Source organism: Asterias rubens, chromosome 10 (assembly GCF_902459465.1).
Source record: "Asterias rubens chromosome 10, eAstRub1.3, whole genome shotgun sequence".
Lineage (NCBI taxonomy): Eukaryota > Metazoa > Echinodermata > Asteroidea > Forcipulatida > Asteriidae > Asterias > Asterias rubens.
In genome coordinates, this window is record NC_047071.1 from 13690486 (window position 1) to 13713872 (window position 23387).

Sequence of the window (23387 nt, forward strand, 5' to 3'; positions counted from 1 at the left end):
CCCCTTGTGATAACACGTACATGGGTCGTATGTATGTAAACTTGATGACACTTTTCTGGTACATAAAAAATATCTTACATGTACAACTTTGGCACTAAAGAAGTCTTTAAAAAAGAACACTTCAAGTGATTATCAGATATCTAAATCTTGCCAATAGCCCTTTATGTGGCTCAAGTTATCAAAGCTACAATTTATACTGTAATGAAGATATTTGTGAATGTTTTGTGAATTCTTCAGACTTCCATAAACAATTGGGAACCATGAAATGATATTTAATTCATTACACGGAACAGTAAAGTAATACTGTATTTATAAAGCATGCTGCATATGAGGTTACATAAACAGGATGGCAAGTTTGGATCGGTTTTTTTCTTGGGGGGGGGGTGGGGTGTTCGGAGCAAATAACATTTCAGAATGCTGTTCTGAAAAGAAAAAAAAATCAATTCTGAAATTAATTCACTCAACCATGTAAAATATTTTTATTATTTTTTGTTTAGTTTTCCATTTCGAGAGTTCAAAATTATTTGAGAGTTCAAAATTCTCAGTCATATTTACAAACGTTTCTAGTATTTTAAGTTTCAATTTTATATGTTAATAAGTTTATGATGGTTGAATTCCAGGCATGTATTACACACAAGAATATAAAAAAAAGAACAACACAAAGTACATCATACTCGTAGTATAGTAACTTTATTTACACATTGTATATACACAATGTTATAATAAACACCCAAATAATATTGTCAAACATTGTAAGGTTTGTCTCCACTCTTGTTATAGTTCTGATAATAAGTCTAAAATCTTTCCTTTATAAAATAATATCCCAAAGTATCCCCTAAAAGTCAACATTGAAGCGAAGATTCCTTGTAAAGAAAATATTTTTAATGATGAAAAAATGTACGTAAATGTTTTTTCTAACAAAGTATGGTATAGGACTTTATTCCATTTCAGGTCTTGAACTTCGCTCTCGATGGGGTACAGGAATGTTCCTCTGCTGAGGGGCACTAGGGAAAAGTAAATTTATGTTGCAGCTAAAGCAAATGCTGTGGATGCCGTGGGTTATTTTACAGACACTGGACACTATTGGTAATTGTCAAACACTAGTCTTCACAGTTGGTGTATCTCAACATAAGCATACAATAACAAACATGTGAAAATTTGAGCTCAATCGATCGTTGAAATTGCGAGATATTGATGAAAGACAAAACACCCATGTTGCACCATGGTCACATGAAGTTGAGTGCTTTCAGATGCTTGATTTCGAGACCTCAAATTCAAAATCTGAGGTCTCATAATCAAGTTGGCGGATAATTACTTCTTTCCTCGAAAACTGTGTCACTTCAGAGGGAGCTGTTTCTCAAAATGTGTTATACCACCAACCTCTCCCCATTACTCGTAATCAAGTACGGTTTTATGATAATAATTATTTTGAGTAATTACCAATAGTGTACACTGCCTTTAAGGCCCGTCTGTTCAAGGAAAGCATCATGATTTTTCTGCAAAGAGTGAATTTTGGGGTTTCATACCAAGGTAGAAGTTTATGATCAAGGCCCAATGTTGCGGCTCTGCTTACAGTAAGCAAAGAATCGGCTTACAGGGGTAAGGAGTTCCACGCTTATGCCAAGTGAATTTCATAAGTTAGAAGGGAATTTTTGCTTGTGTGCATTCGACTTCATGTTACTAAGCATTCCTCGCTTACACAGCTAGTGCAGAAGGTCGACGCTTGCACAGCAGCTTTGTGAAATTGGGCCATGAAGAAAAGAAGGTTCACATACACGACTCCCAAGACTTCATTACCACACACTCTTAAGACGACTGTCATAAGTCCAACTTATGCAAAAGATTGAACCAAAATACATGTCTGATAAACAAAACCACGAAGAAAAGTATAACTGGTGGAGAGTAATAGACATTAAATACTTTTTTATAAACAAGTGATTACTTTATAAACTTATTTCTGAAACTAACCCCCAAAAGAAATCCCAAATGCTGACAAATGGCAGTAAAAAATGCTTTGAAATCCTTTCAAAAACCAGAGTTACGATGTAAAACATCCTGCTATAGGATGTACACTGAGCAAAGACTTCCAAAACAAAAATAAAACCTTGTAGGAAATCAATATTACAGACATTGACTTGTAAGAATCCTTTCAATGAATACTTTCTATGGAGCTTCAGAGAAGCATCAACATTATCCTAGCTTTATGATTCTAGAGAGACTCGGACAAGTCCAGGAATTGTAGACTACCATATTTTACAACAGATTAAAAAGTACAGTTAATAAATTTAAGTGTATTTGCTATAATTCTAAAATGTACGGGGCTAGGACTAAACATGTATTGCTTTAAAGTTTTTTATTCACAAGATTGACGGTGACAGTACAACTCAAATTTGCAACTATAGAAAGAAAAAAATACAGGTAGTAGAATAATAATGGATTTTTTTATACGATTTCAGAAACTCATACAAATTCATTCAAACAAAATTTAAAGAAACTCTTCTCCTAAAAAAACCCAAATGCAAAGTAATGCTTTAGTCAGCTTATAAAACGAATTCAAAAGTCTGTCTTCAACATTTTAAAACATTTCTCCTTAAGATTTAACTTTGAACTTCTATATATATAACACAGAAGGTGCCTTTTAGAAAAATCCTACAATCCCAATTTCATAAAAGTAAAATATGTCAAATGCTACAAAGATTTTTTGAACAACTAACTCACAACCTCTATAGACCGTATCGAATATGACTTTTCCATTGAAATACCTGCCCACAACATGGCATCTGTGAGCATGTGCGTAAGCCATAAAAATCAAACGGAGAATGCTGCGTGCTTCATTGAAATCTGCTTTGAGACGCGCATACGACCTGCTCTACAATATGGCCACTTTCATAGCCAATAAGGATTAATCGATGCGGTCTATTGTTGCCGGGTCTTTAAATTTCTCCTACATGTTTTGAGCTAGCAAGGGTGCATCTAAAAATAAGAAAATAATCATGTTTTTCTCCTGAAATGAAAACAAACCCCCAAGAAGAAAACTAATTGAGATTAATGTCAATCTATATTCTAAGAAACAGTCACATATTAAAAAAAAACACAAATCGAACAATAACAATAAAACATTTAACACCAACTTAAAAAAAAAAAAAAAACCTTCAAATGTACACTGAGGCATATAGCTACACTTTGTACAAGAAGAAGAGTGCCAAGATAGGCGACTCTTCCATTTAAAAATACTCCGTTTATAAATACCAAGTTATAAATTTTTCATAAATAAGTTTTTAGCTAATAGACACAGCTTAAATTGGCTTTGGTACACGGTCCAAGGCTGGCTACAGTGTGATGCTACAGGAGTCTTATTCTCTAGTCTTCTGACGAGGACTAGAACAAGCTAGTCCAAAAACATTGAGACCAACTGAAAACTCACTCCACAGCAGTGAAGGTAATAACGAGAAGTCCCCTTGATCAGCTAAAGGTAAAATAGTAGTCTTGGCTGATTTCCTACCTTCCGCCCAGGTAGTAGTTAAAAAGCAAGACAGTTATTCAGAACTGATAAGTTTCCCGAGAAAGCAAAATATGCATCGTCACAAAAGAGTTTTAGCTGGAGAATAAAATGGCTGACTACCAATGTCCTACAGATAGGAATTGTAAAGAATACAGCTCTACTTCTACACCGGCGGGGCACAATTTTATGGAGCTGCTTAAACACAAAAGGTAGCTAAGCACAGCTAAATTTTGCGTACCAGAGTAAGGTTACCAGCAAAACTAACATGTCACATGTACAATTCGCGACCGGTATCCTGCTCATTTCTGCTAAAGCAAAAACAAATTCAGAACTACTGCTTTAAGCAGATCTACGAAGTTCAATTGGGTCCAGCATTAACTGAACACTAGACTTGTATCAGTCTTACAGCAACTTTACCCAGCAATGTTATTAACCTAGAAGCAATCATGTAGCCTCAAACCCAATGGTGCTGACCATTTATACTTTGTATTCTACTTCACCAAGTAAATGCTATCTCGTTATTAGCATGTTTGATTGCGTGCTTGCATCAACTACAAAAATATTAGCATTTCTTATTGGCTCAAACACAGGCTAAATTACTAAATTATCATTATTTCCCTGTTGAAATGAAAATGACTGTTACACCATCTATATTTTGTATTGAACTACTCAATAGTGCGTATCACTTTAAACGTGACTATGAAATGAACAATTATAGCTAACCATTAACCATCAAACACATTTTATTACATAAAAAAAATCATTTTAAAACGTATACTTAAAAAAATTCATTCCTTAACCTTTAGCAAAAGAAACTCCCCAACTAAGAGGAGGGGGAGGGTCGGTGTACTCTATTTGTTAAAAAGTAAAGGTCAACCCAATTATTTCAAAGAGATGCTTCGTAGAAAATCCTTCCTCACAAATTGACTCTGCTAGGGTTGAAACATTAGCAGCCGATTTCACAAATTGCTAGGATTAATCCTATCTCGAGTAAGGACAAGTCCTAACTTAGGATTAATCTGAAGGTTTACATGTTAAAATGCAAGGCTGGGACTCGTCCCAAGTTCTAAGTGAAATAGACGGCAGGCCGTTATCTATTTGTTTGCATCCATACCATAGGTCCTTCTGGTTGATGAGCAGTGTGCATTAGCTACATATTTTCTCCCGGCAACCACTGACAAACATTTCCGAACATCGTTAGCATTTGGATTGGTACCCAGATTCTGCTAAGCTAAGTTTAAATATGTTAAGCAAAACGGTTTTTGATGAGACACCTAAGATGTATTGAACTCTCCAAGTTTGGTTTATAGGACAATTTCTTGATGATTCTTACAGCACATCAATATTCTGTAATAAATGTCATATATATATATATATATATATATATGACATTTAAATGGGGGAGGATGTTTCACGCCAATGCATCATGGCAAACGTACAATCTTTACATAATAAAACTGAATCCCTATTTTTCTTCCCAAAACTTTCCATTATACTTGAAGCACGATTAAAACAAAACAGACAATAGAAACATTGAACAAACACTTTCAAAATTATTCCAACTCTGTTCGAATGTCGCAGTTCATCAAGCATCATACTGATATGACATCTCAGACAAATTGAAGACATTTTCACCATACTGTTACAGGCCTTTGTGCTTCGTTTTTGAAAGGGCAAAGGCACCATGGCATTTTCTCCTGGGTAAAGGGCACCCTATGAGGAAATTGTACATTTCTAGTGGAGCATTTCAAGGGCACAAAGAAGAACAACAGGGGGCATGGAGGCAATCGCCTTCGTTGCCTCTGTGAAGTATCGGGCGTGCTTTATGTATTGATCCAAATTCTCTATTATTCCTCTAATCTATTTTTTTGTTAATTGGGCGATTATTATTTGAGTCCTTAGTCAAAATACGTCCAGGACAACCAGCGGGTAAGTACCGTCCGGAACAGAGGATATCATTGCTAAGCAAAAAACTGTGTGAGGCACCAGCCACAACAATGTAAACTTAATATGATTTTGATTGGTACCCTTTTTTTGTTAAGCAACATTTTTCAGTGCTTAGCAAATTGTTGTGCTTACAGGCTTTATGAAACTGGGCCCAGGTGTTTTGTCTGATAGGAGCTCATTGGTTTATACAATAAAGCATATAATTATTCACAGAATGTAAGTCCTTAACAATCATGTCGTGTCGATCTATATCCCCCTGACACTCATCCCCACAGAGGGACCAATTTACAAAGTGCTACGTACGTCCCCAGCAAATATCTTTAACCATACAAAAAAACATGTGGTACAACTAGATAAACCATACACATAATAAAAGACTAGAACATGTAGAATATCAGATACTACCTCAGTTCCGACAGATAGTTGTTGGCGTAACTGCTAAGGTAGTTCTGAGGGTTATAGTAATACGACGGATGATGTTGTCGACCACTACTACTACTACTACTACTACTAGTGTAGGTTACGTAGCTCCCCGGCCCGGCCGCTCTTTGAGGTGATGCACTCTCGGCTGGACTGGGGTCAAGACGTCAATCGAGCGCAATCACGTCGGCGAGGTTGTACCCGCTGGCGCTACCATTGCTGGCCGTTCTGCTGGTGCCGCTGCTGTTGCTGTTGGTGGTGCTGATGCTGCTGGCGCTGCGGATGCTGTTGCTGGAGGCGGCGAGGTGGTCAAAATAGAGATGTGGCATGTATTGTGACTGTAACCATGGATACACAAAATAAATTGAACTTATTTTTAACTACGGTCTATATCAACTAAGTTCAACAAAGTCGGTCTAATCAACCAAGTTCAACAAAGTCATCAATAATCTATCCAGATCCATGTCATAATTATCCATTTTCCTCCAAGAGAAGTTCAACTATGTATTTGTTCATTGTGCTGGCCATTTTTAGCGTTGTCTCAAATTAACATCAAAGTACATGTAAGTTGATAAGATTTTGACTTACCTGTGAATCATTGTGAAGTAAAGAGTACAGATCCATTCCTGTAGACAATAACAAATTGAAAGTCATTTATTGTATCAATAAAGCACAAGAAACAGTATCCTTTTAAATCTTAGATACGAATTAACTCTAAATAGTAAACTCCATAGAGTGTCATAGGTGCAAGTAAAAACAAAATCCATAAAGTTATGGACTAACTGCTACTACAATTTCCTTAAACACCTCACGTGACAGTGAGCATAAAGCACTTCCACGAAGGGCGTTTCACCAGGTGACTGTTCGAGGAACAGAAAGAGTACCTGTAGAGCAGCTGGATAAGATGGTACTTAAACCCCACCACTTTCTCACAAATGTTAAAGGAATATATCTCATTTGAGTAAATTATAAACAAATCTATTTCAAAACAGATGAAAAATTGGTAGCAGGATAAACATAATTTTCTTGTACGGATCTTAGTTGTAAAGAGAAGAAGGTCAAAGACTTTGAGACCTTATCGAGTCAAACCTTAAACTTAAAGACATCTCTTTTGAGTAGCGTTGGTTTTAAAAAGAACTGGTGGTTAATGACTCAACAGGTCAATCAATTTAAAAAAGAAATGGTGGTAATAACTCAGTGTTTCGATCAGTTGATTCAAAACGTTGATGCGTTAACCACCAATTCTTTTCAGCACCAACACTACTCAAAAAGAGATTTACACAAAGTGTCACGGCAAATCTCTCTTAGTTGTACTTCCACCATGCCAAGTTTCTTAAGTTGGACTTACCAGGGTATTCTGATTGTGGTATCGGCAGGTACGGTGAATTGTAATCACCACCAAAGAGAGGCATTTGAGAATGCGTCGTCTGACCCAGATCCATGGAGGGTAAGAGGCTTGAGTGATGAGGTGTCGGCAGTGGGGGCTGTAAGCTGTAGTCTATCGGGTACCTGGTTGTTACAACGAGAAGAGATCAAAGCCAGTTAGTACTCCGGTTATAATAAATAATAAGACCCTTTAAAGGCAGTGGACACTATTGGTAATTACTCAAAATAGTTATTAGCATAAAACCTTAGTTGGTAACGAGTAATATGGAAACGTTGATACTATGAAACATTGTGAGAAACCGCTCCCTCTGAAGTGATGTAGTTTTCGAGTAGGAATTTTGAGACCGCAGATTTAGAATTTGAGATCTCGAAATCAAGCATCTGAAAGCACACAGCTTCGTGTGACAAGGGTGTTTTTTCTTTCATAATGGTCTTGCAACTTCAAAGACCAATTGAGCTCAAATTTTCGCAGGTTTGTTAGTTTATACACACCAAGTGAGAACACTGGTCTGTAACAATTACCAAGAGTGTCCATTGTGTTTAAGATTTATAAGTGCATATTATATTAAAACTTAATTCCCAATGCACTAACAAAAGAGATGCTTAACAATCTACAAAAAGTAGGACAGTTCTTTTCAGAACCCGAATTCCAAAAATCTACTCCGCAGTTGTAGAATATGAAGCACGACAGTTCACTTAAGAACAAAATCTACCTTGCAAGTAGGTACACAAATGTTGTTACCTCAAACAATATATTATGTTAATCTACAACATATAAAGAGGAAAAATATCACCACAAATTGTACATCGATACATCAAAACAAAAAATGTTACACTACTGTATAAAAAAATAAAAAAAAAAAAAATAAAAAAATCATCTGTAAAATCACATCTCAAACAAAGACAAGATAAACTTAACTAACAATTTGTTTTGTTTCATAACTCAGGAACAATTAGAACCATATTCATTCACCCCCCAACAAAATCAGTCTAACCTTGGTGGTTTAGTCAATATAATTTGCATAACAATAAGCCTAAATCCAATTGCACTGTGTGTAACAGTCCAACCACTACAATTATCCAAGGTGAGCCTTGTATTTCCAAGCCTTGCTCTAAAGGACATCCACATTACATGAACTGCAGTCGATTTCACGAAATGCTAGGATCAATCCTATCTGGAGTTAGGACGAGTAACCCGTCCTAACTTAGGATGAGTTCAATGCGTCCTACGTATTTGGATACGGAACTGAACCCGTCCTAAGTCCTAAGATTAATCCCAAGTTAGGAAGAGTTTGGTGAAATCGACGGCTGGCCATAATAAAAGATAGCCTTGTTTAGTTTGATTGTTAAAACAAGCAAGGTAGTAGTAGCACTTAAAGACTAACAAATTACCGGTACATAAAAACTGCACTTTAAGTTTTCATTGCAACAACTACTACATCCGGGCCCAATAACATGGCACTGCTTACCGTAAACCGTAAGTAGAGAACTGGCGCTTATGGAAGCAAGGAATTCCGCGCTAACGTCAAGCATATTTCACGGGTTAGTAGCAGGGAATTTTTGCTTGTGCGCGCGTGTACTCCATGATACTAGGAATTCTTCGTTTATTTAGCCAGAGGAGAAAGTCAGTGCTTGCACAGTTAGCGGAGAATATTGGTCATTAAGCGCAGAGCAATGAAATTGCGCCATGATGCAATGAACGGGGCAAGCCCAATACATGAGATATGTATATATGTACATGATGTACATACCAAAGAAAGTATAACGGATGAATCAATTCCGAAACAAAGGGTGTACTGTAGTAGGAAATCTAGTCCTGGTAGTGGGATAGAACACCATGGTCCCTATGAAGTGCATGAGATGGTTTCACCCCAACTTAACAATCGTTCCCAAATATAGTTGGGACTGGTACCAACTTGAGTGTTCCAAGTTGGGGCGTCCCAACTGTGTTGTAGAAGTTCTATGGGAAATACAACCTGCAGATGGGCTGTCCCAACTGTAACACTCAAGTTGGGATCGGTCCGAATTACAGTTGGATGATTGTCAAGTTGGGACCGGAACTGCAATTGGGATGATTGCCAAGTTGGGACACCGGTCCCAATTACAGTCAGGATGATTGTCCAAGTGGGACCAGTTCCAACTACAGTTGGGACGATTTTCAAGTTGGGACGGTACATCGGTCCATGAAATGGCCAGAGGTTGAATGCTACAGTGTGTATCACTATTGTGTGATTAGCAACGGTTCAGTGGCTTTAGTTCTGTACATGTACTTCACAAGCAATTGGTCCTCATTTATACTGGCGGGTCTGTGTAGCTTGCTTGCAAAACTCTGGCTTAGGAAGTGGGAGGTGCTGGGTTCAAATCCCCAGCAAGGCATTAAGTAAAAGAAAGAAAAAATGTCCCCCATTAAACCTAATTAATATTTAAACCACATGGAATGGAATAATAGTAATTAATAATTAACCAAATAAAAAAATCTAATAGAATTAATTGAGTAAGTAGAAATTAGATAATCTTATAAACCACTATAAATTTTAAACTACCTAATTAAATACTAATTATGTTTAATACAAAAAAAATCTAAACAATTTGAACCTGTTTTATTTATTTTCTTGGTGACAGGGGAGTAGCTTAATTCCCACGTATTTGTTGGGTTATTATTTTTTTAAATAATTAACAAATTTTTGAATTAGCCCTTTTATGCACTGTTGACCATCGTTTACTTAGTATTTCCTACCCCCCCCCCCAACACACACACACATAAGGTTGCAATAGCACCTTCAAGAGTCTTATTTCACTTCTTTTTTTTTTTTATGTTCGGCTGTGGGATTTGTACTTTTTGTGTCACAACTTTTTTTTTTAGGGATATCTGGATGCTAAGGTTAAAAAAATACTCAGAAACCAACCATTGTCTTGACATCATTTTAAAACTTTACTGATAATACAACCTTTGCAGTATTTTGTGTTTCAACTTCATGAAAACCTTTCAAATAAACATTTTTATAAAGCAAGGAAAGTTACTTTGAAAACTCTGTTTTTCCTTTAACATTCAATCCTGGATAAACCAGATTCTTCATACCGTGTTAAAAATAACAGATGTTCTGACCAATTTCAATTTTTGTTTGCGAACATTCCATTAAATAAATCACCTCCTAAGATTGGTTGCTTTGTTTCCAACAAATTCAACACTATTTTTGAATTATTGTGTGACATTATTAAAAACTGTGGCTATCTGGTTTGTTTTTTTTTTCATTTTTGGCTTTCCATAGTTTTCCAACCTTGGTTGGCAAAAACTCAGGCTGTAATGTTTTAATAGAAAAGTCTAGAAGTGCAACCTAGGGTATAATCTGCCACATAAGTAATATAAAAAAACTATTTTAAAAAACTTTTGCAAACTGCTTAGCAACTAAAGGACCGTTGATATAAATCCAAAAAGCATTAATGGCTCAACCCTTGTTATCACTAGCAGAGTCTTCCTTGAAGGCTAAATGACAAACAACACAACACAACACACATGAACAGGTAAACAAGCAATCCTAAACAACTTTCACTTTGCTGTAAACAAAACTAATCTTTATGTAAACAACAAAACAAATATAGGAAACTACAAGTGGCAAACTAACACTAATAAACATTATCAAAATGTTTAATTTTGGAGTAAAACATAAAGAGCAACTAATTTGATACTGAGGTTAAAACAGTAGCTTATCTTCATCAGCACAGAGCACATATCATTTTTTTTTTTCAGTTTATGAACTGTTTGTAATAAATATTTTGATAAACACTCTGACAAAAAAAAAAGGTTAAATATATTTCATTACACATCAACCAGCACAAATGCCAACAACAAAAAGAATAGGAAATGAAGAAGAAATGTTCAGTTTTGGACTTAGGAGGAAATCCTCAATTGGGACAGCCCACATAAAAAACAACACAATTTCATCTGCTTAAGCAAGAAATATTGCTTAACAATTTTCTGCTAAGCAGAAATGAGCAAGATAACAGTCTCAGCTAACCAGATTCCGAAAATCATTATGATTAATCGGACCTCAATAGTTAAAGGTGAACAGAGGGTTGTTATAACCCCTCGATCTATTATTAGCCAATCTAGCCGACTGAATCGCAGATCTAGCCGGTCTATCCATTGTCGGGGACGCGCACAGCGAGTCCAGAATTGAACTCCTACGGTTATAATCGCAGTCCCTCAGTAATGCCGCGGTGGGGGTGTCAATTTGGCGCGGTTGTGGGGAGGACAGCAGCGGAGAAGGGTGATTCAATGGGGATACCAACCGTTTATTCGTCATCGTGAGCGGCGGCGGTGATTTCGGCGACGGTGAGATGACGTTAGGCTCAGGGTCATCTTCGTCGTCCTCGGTGACCCGCATCGTTGTGGCGCGGTGTTGGGGTCTCGGGACGGGTTGATCGTCCTCCTCGTCCTCATCCGTGTCGCTGCTGACTTCTTCTTCCGTCTCATCGCCTTCGTCCTCTGAGCTGGAGACAGTCAGGTCAATGCACTCCACGTTGGACTTCTTGTTCGATGACAAGTCCTCACCTTTATTAGTGAAATTTCAATTAAATATTTAAGCTAATCATTTTGTAAGAATCATAAAAGGAAGTTCTTGAAGGTACACTGTGTATAAAAAAACATCTTTGGGTTGAGTCCTAGCAACATGCTTCATCATGCTGTTGCTGCCTTCGTACACCATCGAGCCAAGCCCAAATCTAAGACTATTTAATCTCCACGGCAGTACTTAAGCAGCATCCAGCAATAAGGTCCAGCTTTCTCCTGAAGACAATCAGATCATACAGATCGACATGTCGAGCTGTCAACCACTGTATCCTTTCAGAACCAACACTACTCCAAAGAGATTTACACATGGTGCTACCACAAACTTTACCGAAATTATAGGTCTCGCTAGTCTGTCAAGACGAGTCACTAATATCAAACTGTATATATTTAAGTGTCTGACATACCGCTGATGTTCATCACAGAGCTGTATCTCCGTTTCTTCTCAGAAAGTGGCTGCCAGGAGCCATCTTCAAGGAACTGGATTTCAAGACTTGGCGTATGATGCCCCAAGATCTCCATGAATAGGCTGGAAAGAAAAAATGAAAAAAAGTAATCATCCACAGGGTTCAAAATTTGAAGAACCTACACAAGACCACAGGGCTCAATAGTTTTACTGGACCAGACATTTTTGTACGAGACCAGAGAGAAATTACCTCGTTCTCAAAAACTATGTTACTTCAGAGAGAGTCGTTTCTCACAATGTTCTATACTATCAAGCGGCCAGGCCAGGTTTCTCAGTAATCTGCTTAGTGTTTTTACATGTTTTTAGTTGTTCTCTTTTTATAACCATTGTATTGCTTTTTCTTGTAAATCTTTGATGTGCAATTTTTTAATACATGTTTGTGTTTTCTCATGTTTGCTGGCAAATAAAATGAAATAGAGGAAAAAAAGAGGGAAAAAATCAACAGCAGGGGGCACAATAAACTGCTCATTACCAAGTAAGTTTTTATGCTAACATATATTTTGAGTAATTACCAAGTGTGTCAAGGGTTCGATTAAACAAAGATAGTCCTAACTTAGGATTAGTCCTAGGAGTTATTAAAAACTTAATGCTAATCCTAAGTTACGAAGAGTAACTCAACTTTACTAGAGATAAGACTAGTCTAAACTCTCCGTGAAATCCACCCCAGTGCCTTTAAAGACTTTTAGATTTGAAAGACTTATTCTTACGAACCCGTCAATGATGAGGGAATCAAACGGTGCTTTCCTGTCGCACACAGGACAGATCCACGTTGGTTTCTTCTCGTTCATCTTAAGGTACAGCACGGCGTCGAAACACTGCAGGTGGTTGCAGGATATTGGGCGACACGGCGTGCTCATGCGCATCTTGCCCAGGGGGCACATTAAACTGACTCGAAGGCTCATGGTTGCGATCTCACTTTCTGGATCGTGGGCGAGCTTCTCTTTAACTGATGGGGCAAGGCACAAAGAAAGTAACTACATAATAATAATAATAATAATAATAATAATAATAATAATAATAATAATAATAATAATAATAATAATAATAATAATAATAAGACATTTATAAAGCGCCTAATGCAAAAGCCTCTAAGCGCATTAAAGAAACAATAAAATAAACAATTAGAGAAAGATCAAGATACAAATAGGCAAATTACAAAAAAGAAGCTTTAAACAAATGAGTTTTCAACAATGACTTAAAACATTGTAAAGTATTAGCTTGGCGAATATGCACAGGAAGACTATTCCAAAGAAACGGTGCGGCGTAAGAAAAAGATCTGTGGCCATAAAAAAATGGAAGAAGCTCTAGTAGCAGAAAGCAATGACTGTTGAGATGATCGTAAAGTCCAAGTAGGGGAATAATGATAAACAAGTTCAGATACATAAGCAGGAGATTGACATGTTTGAGCCTTGAAAGTTAACAGAAGAATTTTGTAAACTGTTCGAAACTTAACTGGGAGCCAATGCAATTGCATTAGTACAGGTGTAATATGGTGAGAACGAGGCAGACAAGAAACGAGGCGAGCAGGAAGGAAGTCCAGTGTATATGGAAAGACTGTAAGCAATGCATGCCTCGAAATTCATCTTTGAGAGGGCAAGGCCATTTTCATTTTGCAAATGGCACTTCCATCAGAAAATCATGAAGTCTACTGGAAACTGGGGCACCAAGGCAAAGACCAGGGCAACAGAGACCATGGCCTCTGTGGCCTCCATGAAATTCCAGGCCAAGTCCCATAGGAAATGCATTACCTGTTTTGTTTTTGACCAGGATGTAATAAGGTGTTGAACTAAAGTCATTATCTAAATTGGATTCAGTTTGTTTTTAAACAAGGCTTCCATTAAAATCATAGTTTAATATAAACAAAAATTAAAGGACTTCAGGCATGATATTTGTTCCTTTTAAAAAAAGTAAAAACATTTTATCGAGTATTAATAACAATTTTTTTCAGATTTTTCCATTGGATAAAAAAACGAAAAGTAGGAAGAATATCGTGCTAGGGACTTACTGAGTGCTCTGGAGTGGTCTGCATTCCGGACTCCGTTATTCTTTAATCTCTGGTAAAGAATCTCTGCTGAAAGTTGACTGACTAAGTAGACTGCAACACAGTAGGACTGCAAAATTTTAAAAGAAAAATCATAGAAAGAAGGAAAAAAATGCTTAAATTAATTTAATAAAGATACCAGCAGGTGTAATTAAGTGTCCATGTTTTCGATAAATAAATAAATAACAGTTTCTGTAAGTTTTGTGAAGAACTTTACGCAATACAAGTCATAGTGTTTTCTTATTTGACACACAGACATATGAAAATGAGAGCTCAGACCTGACTCTGTTCAAGAACGAACTATTTCTCTGGACATTTTTTACCAGGCCTGACATTTCTTTCTTGGAAGGGAAGGGCTACTTTTATTTTGCAAAGGGCACTTCGGCAAATCGTATAGTCTTTGAGAAACTTTTGATGAGGCACCAATGCCAATACATAGGGCAACAGGAGGCCATGATGACCTCTATGTCAATCCATGCTTGATTGTGTCTGCAAGTACATGTATGAACATACCTTCCCTTTTTACACTGTATCTCTTATCCCCATGGAATACAGCCTTGGGGAGACCCAGGGGTTTTGTCCACACATTCACACTGTCCCAGCTTAGGTACCTAGTCCACAGGGTTCTGTATGCATGTTTAAGACTAGCCCAGGGGTTGATTTCACAAAGAGTTAGGACTAGTCCTAACTTAGGACTAGTCCTAGGAGATATACAAATTGCATGGATAGTCCTAAGTTAGGACGAGTAACTGGGCCCAATTTCATAGAGCTGCTAAGCACAAAACATTTGCAAAGCATGAAATTTCTTCCCTGATAAAAACAGGATTACCAGCCAAATTTCCATTTGCTACATAGTGCCTGTTACTGGTATTCAGCTTCTGTTTGCTTAAATCCTGAAAATCACATGGAAATTTGGTTGGTAAGCCTGTTTTTATCAATTAGGAAATTTCATGCTAAGCAAATTGTTGTGCTTAGCAGCTCTATGAAATTGGGCCTTGGTCCTAACTCAAGATAAGACTAGTCCTAATTCTTTGTGAAATCCACCCCGGGGCTTTTATCTCATGCTCCCTAACTTACTCTACATCAGGGGTGGCTGTAGACCTTTATCACGGTGTGGCCATCTTGATTTTGTAACCAAACTGATGCTGGACAAAATAATAGTCTGGTGCCATGTTTGCACATTGAATATATTAAGCATTCATTACTGTTATTGGAAACAAGGAACATGACCAAGATGGTGACAGCGTGACAAAGGTCTATTCCCAGGGTATGCTGGATTTGTTGGGGTAGATTAGGGGTAAAGCAATCCTAGTGTGAAAGGGGGTTGCCTTTATTCCCCTGGGTAAGGTTGCATGTGAAAAGGGCTATAACGGAGAACAACTTACCCGGCCAATCTCTGGGATCCACTGAACGTCTACTTGGTTGGGTGAGGTAGGAGTTAATCGACTAAGCGGGGTTATATTAACCGGTCTACTCGGCCGCCTAGGTTCAGTCCCTGCTTTGGTTTGTGGCAGGAACGGCTGTTCAAATTAAACAAAGTTAAACAATGAGTTAAAGAATTTTGAATCCGATCTGGTGATGTGACAATAACCTCCTATAAATGGCTTGTTATATCTTCTTTGCCATCCTTGTCAACTTCCCTTTTGTAGTGAAAGAAAAAAAAACTCAATGACAAAAACACTTTGATGTTAGATGTTAGTTTTGCATCGGGAATAAAGAAAATATAATTTGTTTGTTTACCCTTACACAAATGTGTATTTTAAAAGCACTGTATACTAGGTACTTTCAAGTTCTGGGGGGGGGGGACCCAAACCAACTAACAAACAAACAACACTTTTTTAAGGGGCCAGAGCTTATTTTATCCTAATTTAACTGCTCTGACTGGATTACATCACATTAAAACGTATCGATCTCCCTTAAATGACACAGTTACATGTAGCGAGAATGGTGATTATAAACGAACAATTCTGCAGTAAGCAGATGAAATTGGGCCCTAGTTTGTACCAAGAGAACCAAAACAACCACCCTTCAAACACCCTACACTTAAAAAAACTGAAGTGCGTAGGGTTATTGTGGACATGCACTGTTTAACCTTCATGTAAAGGAAATAAATTTTTACAGTGAGACCTACACTTGTAAAGATCGCAGACCCTTGACATAAGCTCTGCAAAACAAGGTCAATGGAATTATGGTCTTGCAAAGAGGTTTTCCTCTTCAAAACCAAATCGCCATGACCTGCCACATTTAATTTGTTAAAAATGTGTGGGACTTCAAAATGAAACATTAACAGGTACCCAATTGGAAACCCAACTGGTGTACCAAATATTCAGTATGGATAAGTTCAAAATGAAATAATATACAGGTACCCCATTGAAAATCCAACTAATGTAAAAAAAAAAAAAAAATATTCAGTATGCGTAGTACATGTATACTATCACACCATTCACTAATGACAAGCATTACGATAGCCGAGTCAAATCGCACTCAAGTGTCCCAAGTGGGAATTTCCCTCAGCGATTTCGGATACAGGTATATGATTTGTATAGAAGATTTATAGGATTGATTGGACAGTCCAACCATTCCTACCTCCATGGTCCAACTTGGGATTTCCCACTGAGTGGAGAAGGAGCGAGACTCGGCCCCTGCTCTGGCCAAAGGCAATGTTGGCCCCACACCATACACGAACATGCCATTATAAAACCTCTGTATACATACATACATACAGTATGTGTGTGTTAACTGGAGTCCATCCAAAGGATCTTCAGTTCCTACTGTAGAACACAAGTTAGAAAATGTACACTCACATTAAGCTGTGAACACACAGTATGTAAAAATCTACCCGTTTCTTCTTCTGATAATCTCTCCCCCCCCCCCCCTCCCCCTCCAAAAAAAATGAAAAAATCTTCTGATCTGTACGCGTGTGAAGTCCGTATGAACAATGTAGGTATACGTATACAGTGTACACGTACATGTACATTTGTAAAATATTGTACATGTCCGTCCACAATGAATGGCACACAAATTGTTATACGCTGCACGATGTCCACTACACCAAACATTGTGCACTTCACCATCAACTGTATCACGTATACCGTACGAATGCCGTACGAGCGCAGTACTAATGCCATAGTAATGCCGTTCTGCAGAACTGGGTCACAATGTCATTCACTCAGCAGGCCTTAGTGCCATGAGAGTAGGCTGTCCGGCCATCAAACTGTACCTTTGCCCCCTGCAAGTTTAAGTAGCCCAATTTTAACCATGTACTTGTTTTGTTAAACAAGTATCTTTTTTTGTGTGATAAAATACTGAATAGCGATCACAACTAGTTTATTGGTTATCAGAGGAATACATTCATACAGTAACAAAATAAATTGGCACATTTTTAAAGCGTTATTCATATATCAGAAAAGGAAGGAAAAAACAGGTAGGTTGCAGAGAATTTAGTAGCCCGCTCACATGGCAAGTTGAGAGGTGGTGTTCACTAGCCCTTAGCATTACTACACAACGAACACCCGTCTAATCATTATGGTCTAATGTTAAGGGTAAAGCCCTAATTGCATCTCACACAGGCTAAACAACTAACAATTAAATTAAATGCAAAATAAAAATAAACCCTCTTCCCTGACCTGTAAATATCCGAGTATTTTGCATAAAACATGCAGCGGTTGAGAATTAACGTTCGCCCCTCAGTCACCAACGAAACAGTCCAGTCCGAACCCAGGACTAAAATTTTGTCTTTCCCTCGGGGACTGATATTTGACACGGTTGGTTGGTCACATCATAGGCTAGCTAGCCCGGGGACACAACCTGGCTAACTTTACATGCAAGATGTACTTAAGCCACACAAAAAATACATGTTCAGCATCCGGCCTTTTTGAAAAAAAGGGTATTTATTTTACATTTTTTACATTATATTTTTACATCAAATTTATATTTTTGTTTACATCTGAGATCGTAAAAAAAGGAATATGTTGGTTTTTTTAATTCAAATTGTTGCTTGTGTTTTTCAAAGAAAGGAATAGTAATAAAAAAGGAGGTGGCCTCTAAAAGGAAGCGGGCAAGGACGCTAAACATTTTTTTGTTTTGCCTCAGCTCATACTGGGATTCCAACATTGTACAGGAGATAGTCCTAACTCAAGTATGCCTGTACATACATACATGCATGTATGTACATGTACACCTAGCTTCAGAATTGCTTAACGTCCCAGCACCTTTCAGAAAGAAAAAAACATTGGCGCTGGCACAATGCCAAAACGAATAACATTAACTGTTTATCCAAACGTTGTTTGTGCAAAAAATTCTCTCAATGCAGTTTACAAAGGTTGAGAAATTTATGATAATTAAAACCAATGTTTTCTTTGTTACCAACATCTACAGATTGATGGGTTGGTTTTGAGATGAGATGCAAAAACACGACATTAAACAATTAATTTTTAATCAATGACTGCACTATTTTTTGTTATACTATGTACACATACATGTAAGCAAAACAATTCGATGGACAATTTAGAATTTTTACCTTTAAATAACTTATTTTTAAATTCCCTACGTCATGACTGTGCTGTTGCCCATTCATTTCAACATGTTTGGTTGCATGGTTTATTTTGCGTTTGGGGCAGGCATAAATGCATACATGTCTACATGTGCCCAGGGCTTAAATTTGTAAATTTTGGGTAAAATTCCATGAGACAGGTTTCCCTTAACTTTTTTCCACTGGCCCGCCAAACAAAACTTGCTGGTCGAACCAGAATGTTGGGTCACCGCAAGGTTTTTACTATACCAACTTGTAATACTGTAAACAATTTTGAAAACATAAAACACTGTACATAAGCCAACTCATCCTAGAAAATTACACAAATTTCAGATATTTGAGACTCAGCCTTCATCATGCCAGAATGTGATTTCATGACAATACACTTACAGTGCGCAGTCTTTCTAAATTGCATACCTGTCGAGTTGTCACCCTAATGAGCCATTTAGTTTAATGAGATGGACCAAGGAGATCCTACATATTGATGGGTTGTCTCTAAATGTTTTTTACTTGGTGTGTTTTCATGACGAATAACATTAACAATAAAAATCTACGGATCAATCATTCCAGCTACTTAAAGGTATTGTAATACAAGTTCTCGCTTGTATCCCAACATATGCATTTAAAATAAAAAATCTGTGAACATTTGGACTCAATTGTTCAATTTGCAAGAGAGAACTAAAGAAAAAACACCCTTGTTGCACAAATACAACGTGTACTTTTGGATGCATAATAAAAGGCTGTACAGGCCTGAAGTCTTTTAATATTTGAGTGAGAAATTACCTCTTTCTCAAAAACTATGTTACTTCCCGTTTGTCATACTGTTTTACAACATCAACAGCTCTCCGTTGCTCAATACCAGGTAAGTTTTTATGCTAACAATTATTTTGAATAATAACTAATAGTGTCCAGTGCTTTTAACAATGATCACTTCCTTCTGGCAAACCCAGTTCGCATGAAATTAGCTATCTCAGTGTTCACTGTGGGAACCAACTAACAAGTTTGGAGTAGCCGAAAAGCCTTCATCCTAAAGCGCTTTTGCTACAAACTGATTTATTGTATATTATTTCCAGAGAGGAAAATGGAAAGAACATCCGTAGGGGAGGCTTGTGTATGGATTATCTCTGACTGCATGTGCCTATGGCAACTAAAAAGTCCCTTAAATTCACAGTCAAAACACACCAGCTTCAAAGCCATCGGACACTTTTGGTAAACAATATTGTCCAAAGGCCCACACTTCGTGTATCACAACTTATTTATAAAATAAGAAACCTGTGAACATTTAGGCTCAATCGGTCATCTGAGTTGGGAAAAAACAGCGGGAAAACCTACCCTTGTTTCCGCACGTTTCGCCATGTCATGACATGTGTCTAAAATAAATCTGTAATTCTTGATATCGAGAATTTATATTTGTTTTAATGTTTTCTCAAAAAAAGCATTTCATGGAATAATATTTAAAGAGAAGTCTTTCACCATTACCTTCTGTAAACCCTGTAAGTTATTTGAAAATCTGTGAACTTTTTGTTGTTTCTGTTCCGAGTTAATGTCCAATGGCTGAAAAGGCTAAGTTTACCTTCGGTTTTTGCACCTGTTCAGTTGTTGTAATCATATATTAATGCTTTAATCATGGAGGTAGAAAACTAAACCTGCGAAAATTTCTTTTCAAAAGATTTGAGATACCTTTACAAATCTGGAGTGGTAGATGTCCATGCAGGAAGAAGAATCCGCAATAGGAATACACAATCTGAGAAACCATTTCATTTCTCAGATTGAAATGTTGAGAATCCCTCATCTCTAAAACCACATTCCTTTGAGTTGAAGGGAATTGTTTATCAAAATGCTTTTATATTAAGTCAGCTTCAGTGCGTCTTTACCAAGTAAAATTGTTATGCCCTCCCTTTAAAGGGGAAGTCAAAGTCACTGAAGTCATTTATGAGAACTTTACGATTTGAAGCTGATTTCCGTTGTATAAAATTTGTCTTTTCCCTGGAAAGGGAGCATTATCTCTGAATCCCTCTTTAAAATAAATGTTTTTATCAGAAAAAGTTGAAGGGTCAAGACAGAGGTAAGAAGAGCCAGACTAGCAAGATGTAGATAATCAACACAGATAGTCTAGTGATATTGACTGAACATGACCTTCTACATTTACACACGTGTAGTTTTATACACACTGGTAAGCAGACACATTGCCTTGCACTCAAATTACATTTTATTAAAATAGTATATTAATTTTTAAATGTATCAAAAATGAAAGAGTAGGCCTACTGGCATATTATCCTCAAATTGCAATCATCAAGGGCATAATTTTTTATGAAAACAACATCCTTTTTCTCAACCTGACACCCTGTGCCATATGAGCACCGGCCAAATGCCATTTAAAACACCCGAAGACCACTTAAATTTCTATGGTCCTGCCGGCTAGTTCAGTGTTAAAACGCGCCCCAATCCAATACTCAATATAAACTGGTGAAAATGCTGATACAGTGGTCCACTGGCCAAATGCCAGTTAAAAAATACCCCAAGACAACTCCAAATGCTATGGTCTTGCCACTACGTGTACAAAGTTCAGTGTTAAAACACGCCCCACATGTAACATGAAATATACACCAGCAAAAAAAAACGACAAACCAGTAAAATGAAAAGCTAACTGGTCCCCATGTAGTTACTGATGATGGGTTTTCCCAACTAGTCTAAAATGTTCTAAAAAATACCAACAATTCTTGGAATTGGATTAATAAGTCAGCATTGTTTGGAAAAGGGAAACTCCCATGAAACGAAATTAACATTGACAGGAAAGGCTCTTATTATTATCCTTCACATAATGAGCTATACAAAAATATATTTAAAATTTTTTTTTAAATATGTCGAGCGTCTCCGCCCACCACCACTGTCGCCCACTTCCTTTTATAAGCGCCTCCTTTTGTTTTCCTTTTTTTTTAACTAACAAAAAAAAGGATACATTTAAACAATCACATAAAAAAGGGGGGGGGGGGCCTGGAAAAATGGTTGAATATCCCTCATCTTGTGACGTGTTCACAACATCAGTCCTACATTTTCTATTGTGACAAAAATTACAAACTCCTGTACCAACACACTACATTAACTTTTTTGTAAAAGAAATAAATTGATGTTTCTGAAATAAAATGCTTTTTGTTTGATCAATCATTTTGTGATCGCTTGACTGCAAATTTCCTAAAACTTTTAGTATTATATACTTCAACAAATGTCAAGTATAAATTGTGTGACCTCTGTACTGCAGGGGTCAAATTTTAGGGGGAAAATCCACAGGCCTGCTGGGCTTGTACCATGAACATGTACAAATGTGTAGCACAAAATTGTTACTGGACCACTGATGTTGTAACAAGACCGGATTCAAAAATGAGAAGAACGCTATCTACACAGTTTAACATGTTAGATGGGTTTTTTTGAACAAGCACTTAATAGCAAAGATTAATTTCATTTGGCTTTTGGGTACTTTTTATACTCAACAGAGTAGAATTGTAAAGATCAGTTTCAATTACAAATGCAGCGAGTTCTTGTTATTCAAAAATACAAGTTGTAAGTTGTACTAGCCCCTGATGCTAAAATCACTGGCCTGGGGCCTGTGGTCCAGTGTAATGACTTAATAATGACATGTATAATCACTATCAGTATCGTTGATCAGCATTGAGGCTATTTATCTTCATTATTTACACGGAGGTCGGTTACCATCTTAAAGACAGTGGACACTATTGGTAATTGTCAAAGACCAGTCTTCTCAACATAAACATAAAATAACAAACCTGTGAAATTTTGAGCTCAATCGGTGGTCGAAGTTGCGAGATAATAGTGAAGGAAAAAACACCCTTGTCACACGGAGTTGGGTGCTTTTAGATGGTTGATTTCGAGACCTCAAATTCTAAACTTGAGGTCTCGAAATCAAATTCGTGGAAAAATACTTCTTTCTCGAAAACTATGTCACTTCAGAGGGAGCCGTTTCTCACAATGTTTTATACCATCAACCCCTCCCCATTACTCATTACCAAGTAAAGTTTTATGCCAATAATTATTTTGAGTAATTACCAATAGTGTCCACTGCCTTTAAGTAATGCAATTCTCCTGCGTATCGTGACGCAGTTAAAAATTTATAAATAGAACGCTAACAGCCAGACTGACTATATATAAATACTCCATTGTACGAAAAGAGTGAATTTCTCGGTCTATAATGATGTCCCCTGTAAGCAGACCAAGGCTGTACATGTTTGTGTAAATGTACATGTATACAGTAGTTAGAATGTGGGGCTAAAATATTGATGCAATTTTTACTCAAAGGCAAAGTATAGTTGGTTTTTGAACCGTTCGATTGTTTTAATCGATGTACCAATGTACTTAATCAAACTATAAATACATGTATGTGAAACTTTCATTTCAAAAGTTGGTCCCGTTTTGGGGGAAATATCTCTGAAAATCCAAAGCGGTTATGTCCTCGCAGGAAGAATAGTCTGTAATTTGATTCTCAATTTCAAATTATGATGAACTGCTATATCT

General features: G+C 37.1%; 1 protein-coding gene across 1 annotated transcript in view; it reads right to left on the bottom strand.

The window, feature by feature from the left end:
* Positions 1-5241: 5241 nt before the first annotated feature.
* LOC117295426 (E3 SUMO-protein ligase PIAS2-like) overlaps positions 5242-23387 on the bottom strand; it is a 28650-nt gene continuing 10504 nt past the window's right edge. The window contains exons 5-12 of the mRNA XM_033778078.1: positions 15715-15849; positions 14294-14399; positions 13000-13234; positions 12230-12351; positions 11546-11807; positions 7218-7378; positions 6458-6495; positions 5242-6207 (exon numbers count right to left, since the gene is read on the bottom strand). Coding sequence (XP_033633969.1) covers positions 6037-6207; positions 6458-6495; positions 7218-7378; positions 11546-11807; positions 12230-12351; positions 13000-13234; positions 14294-14399; positions 15715-15849 — 1230 coding nt within the window. The 3' untranslated portion in view covers positions 5242-6036. The remainder of the gene's footprint in view (positions 6208-6457; positions 6496-7217; positions 7379-11545; positions 11808-12229; positions 12352-12999; positions 13235-14293; positions 14400-15714; positions 15850-23387) is intronic.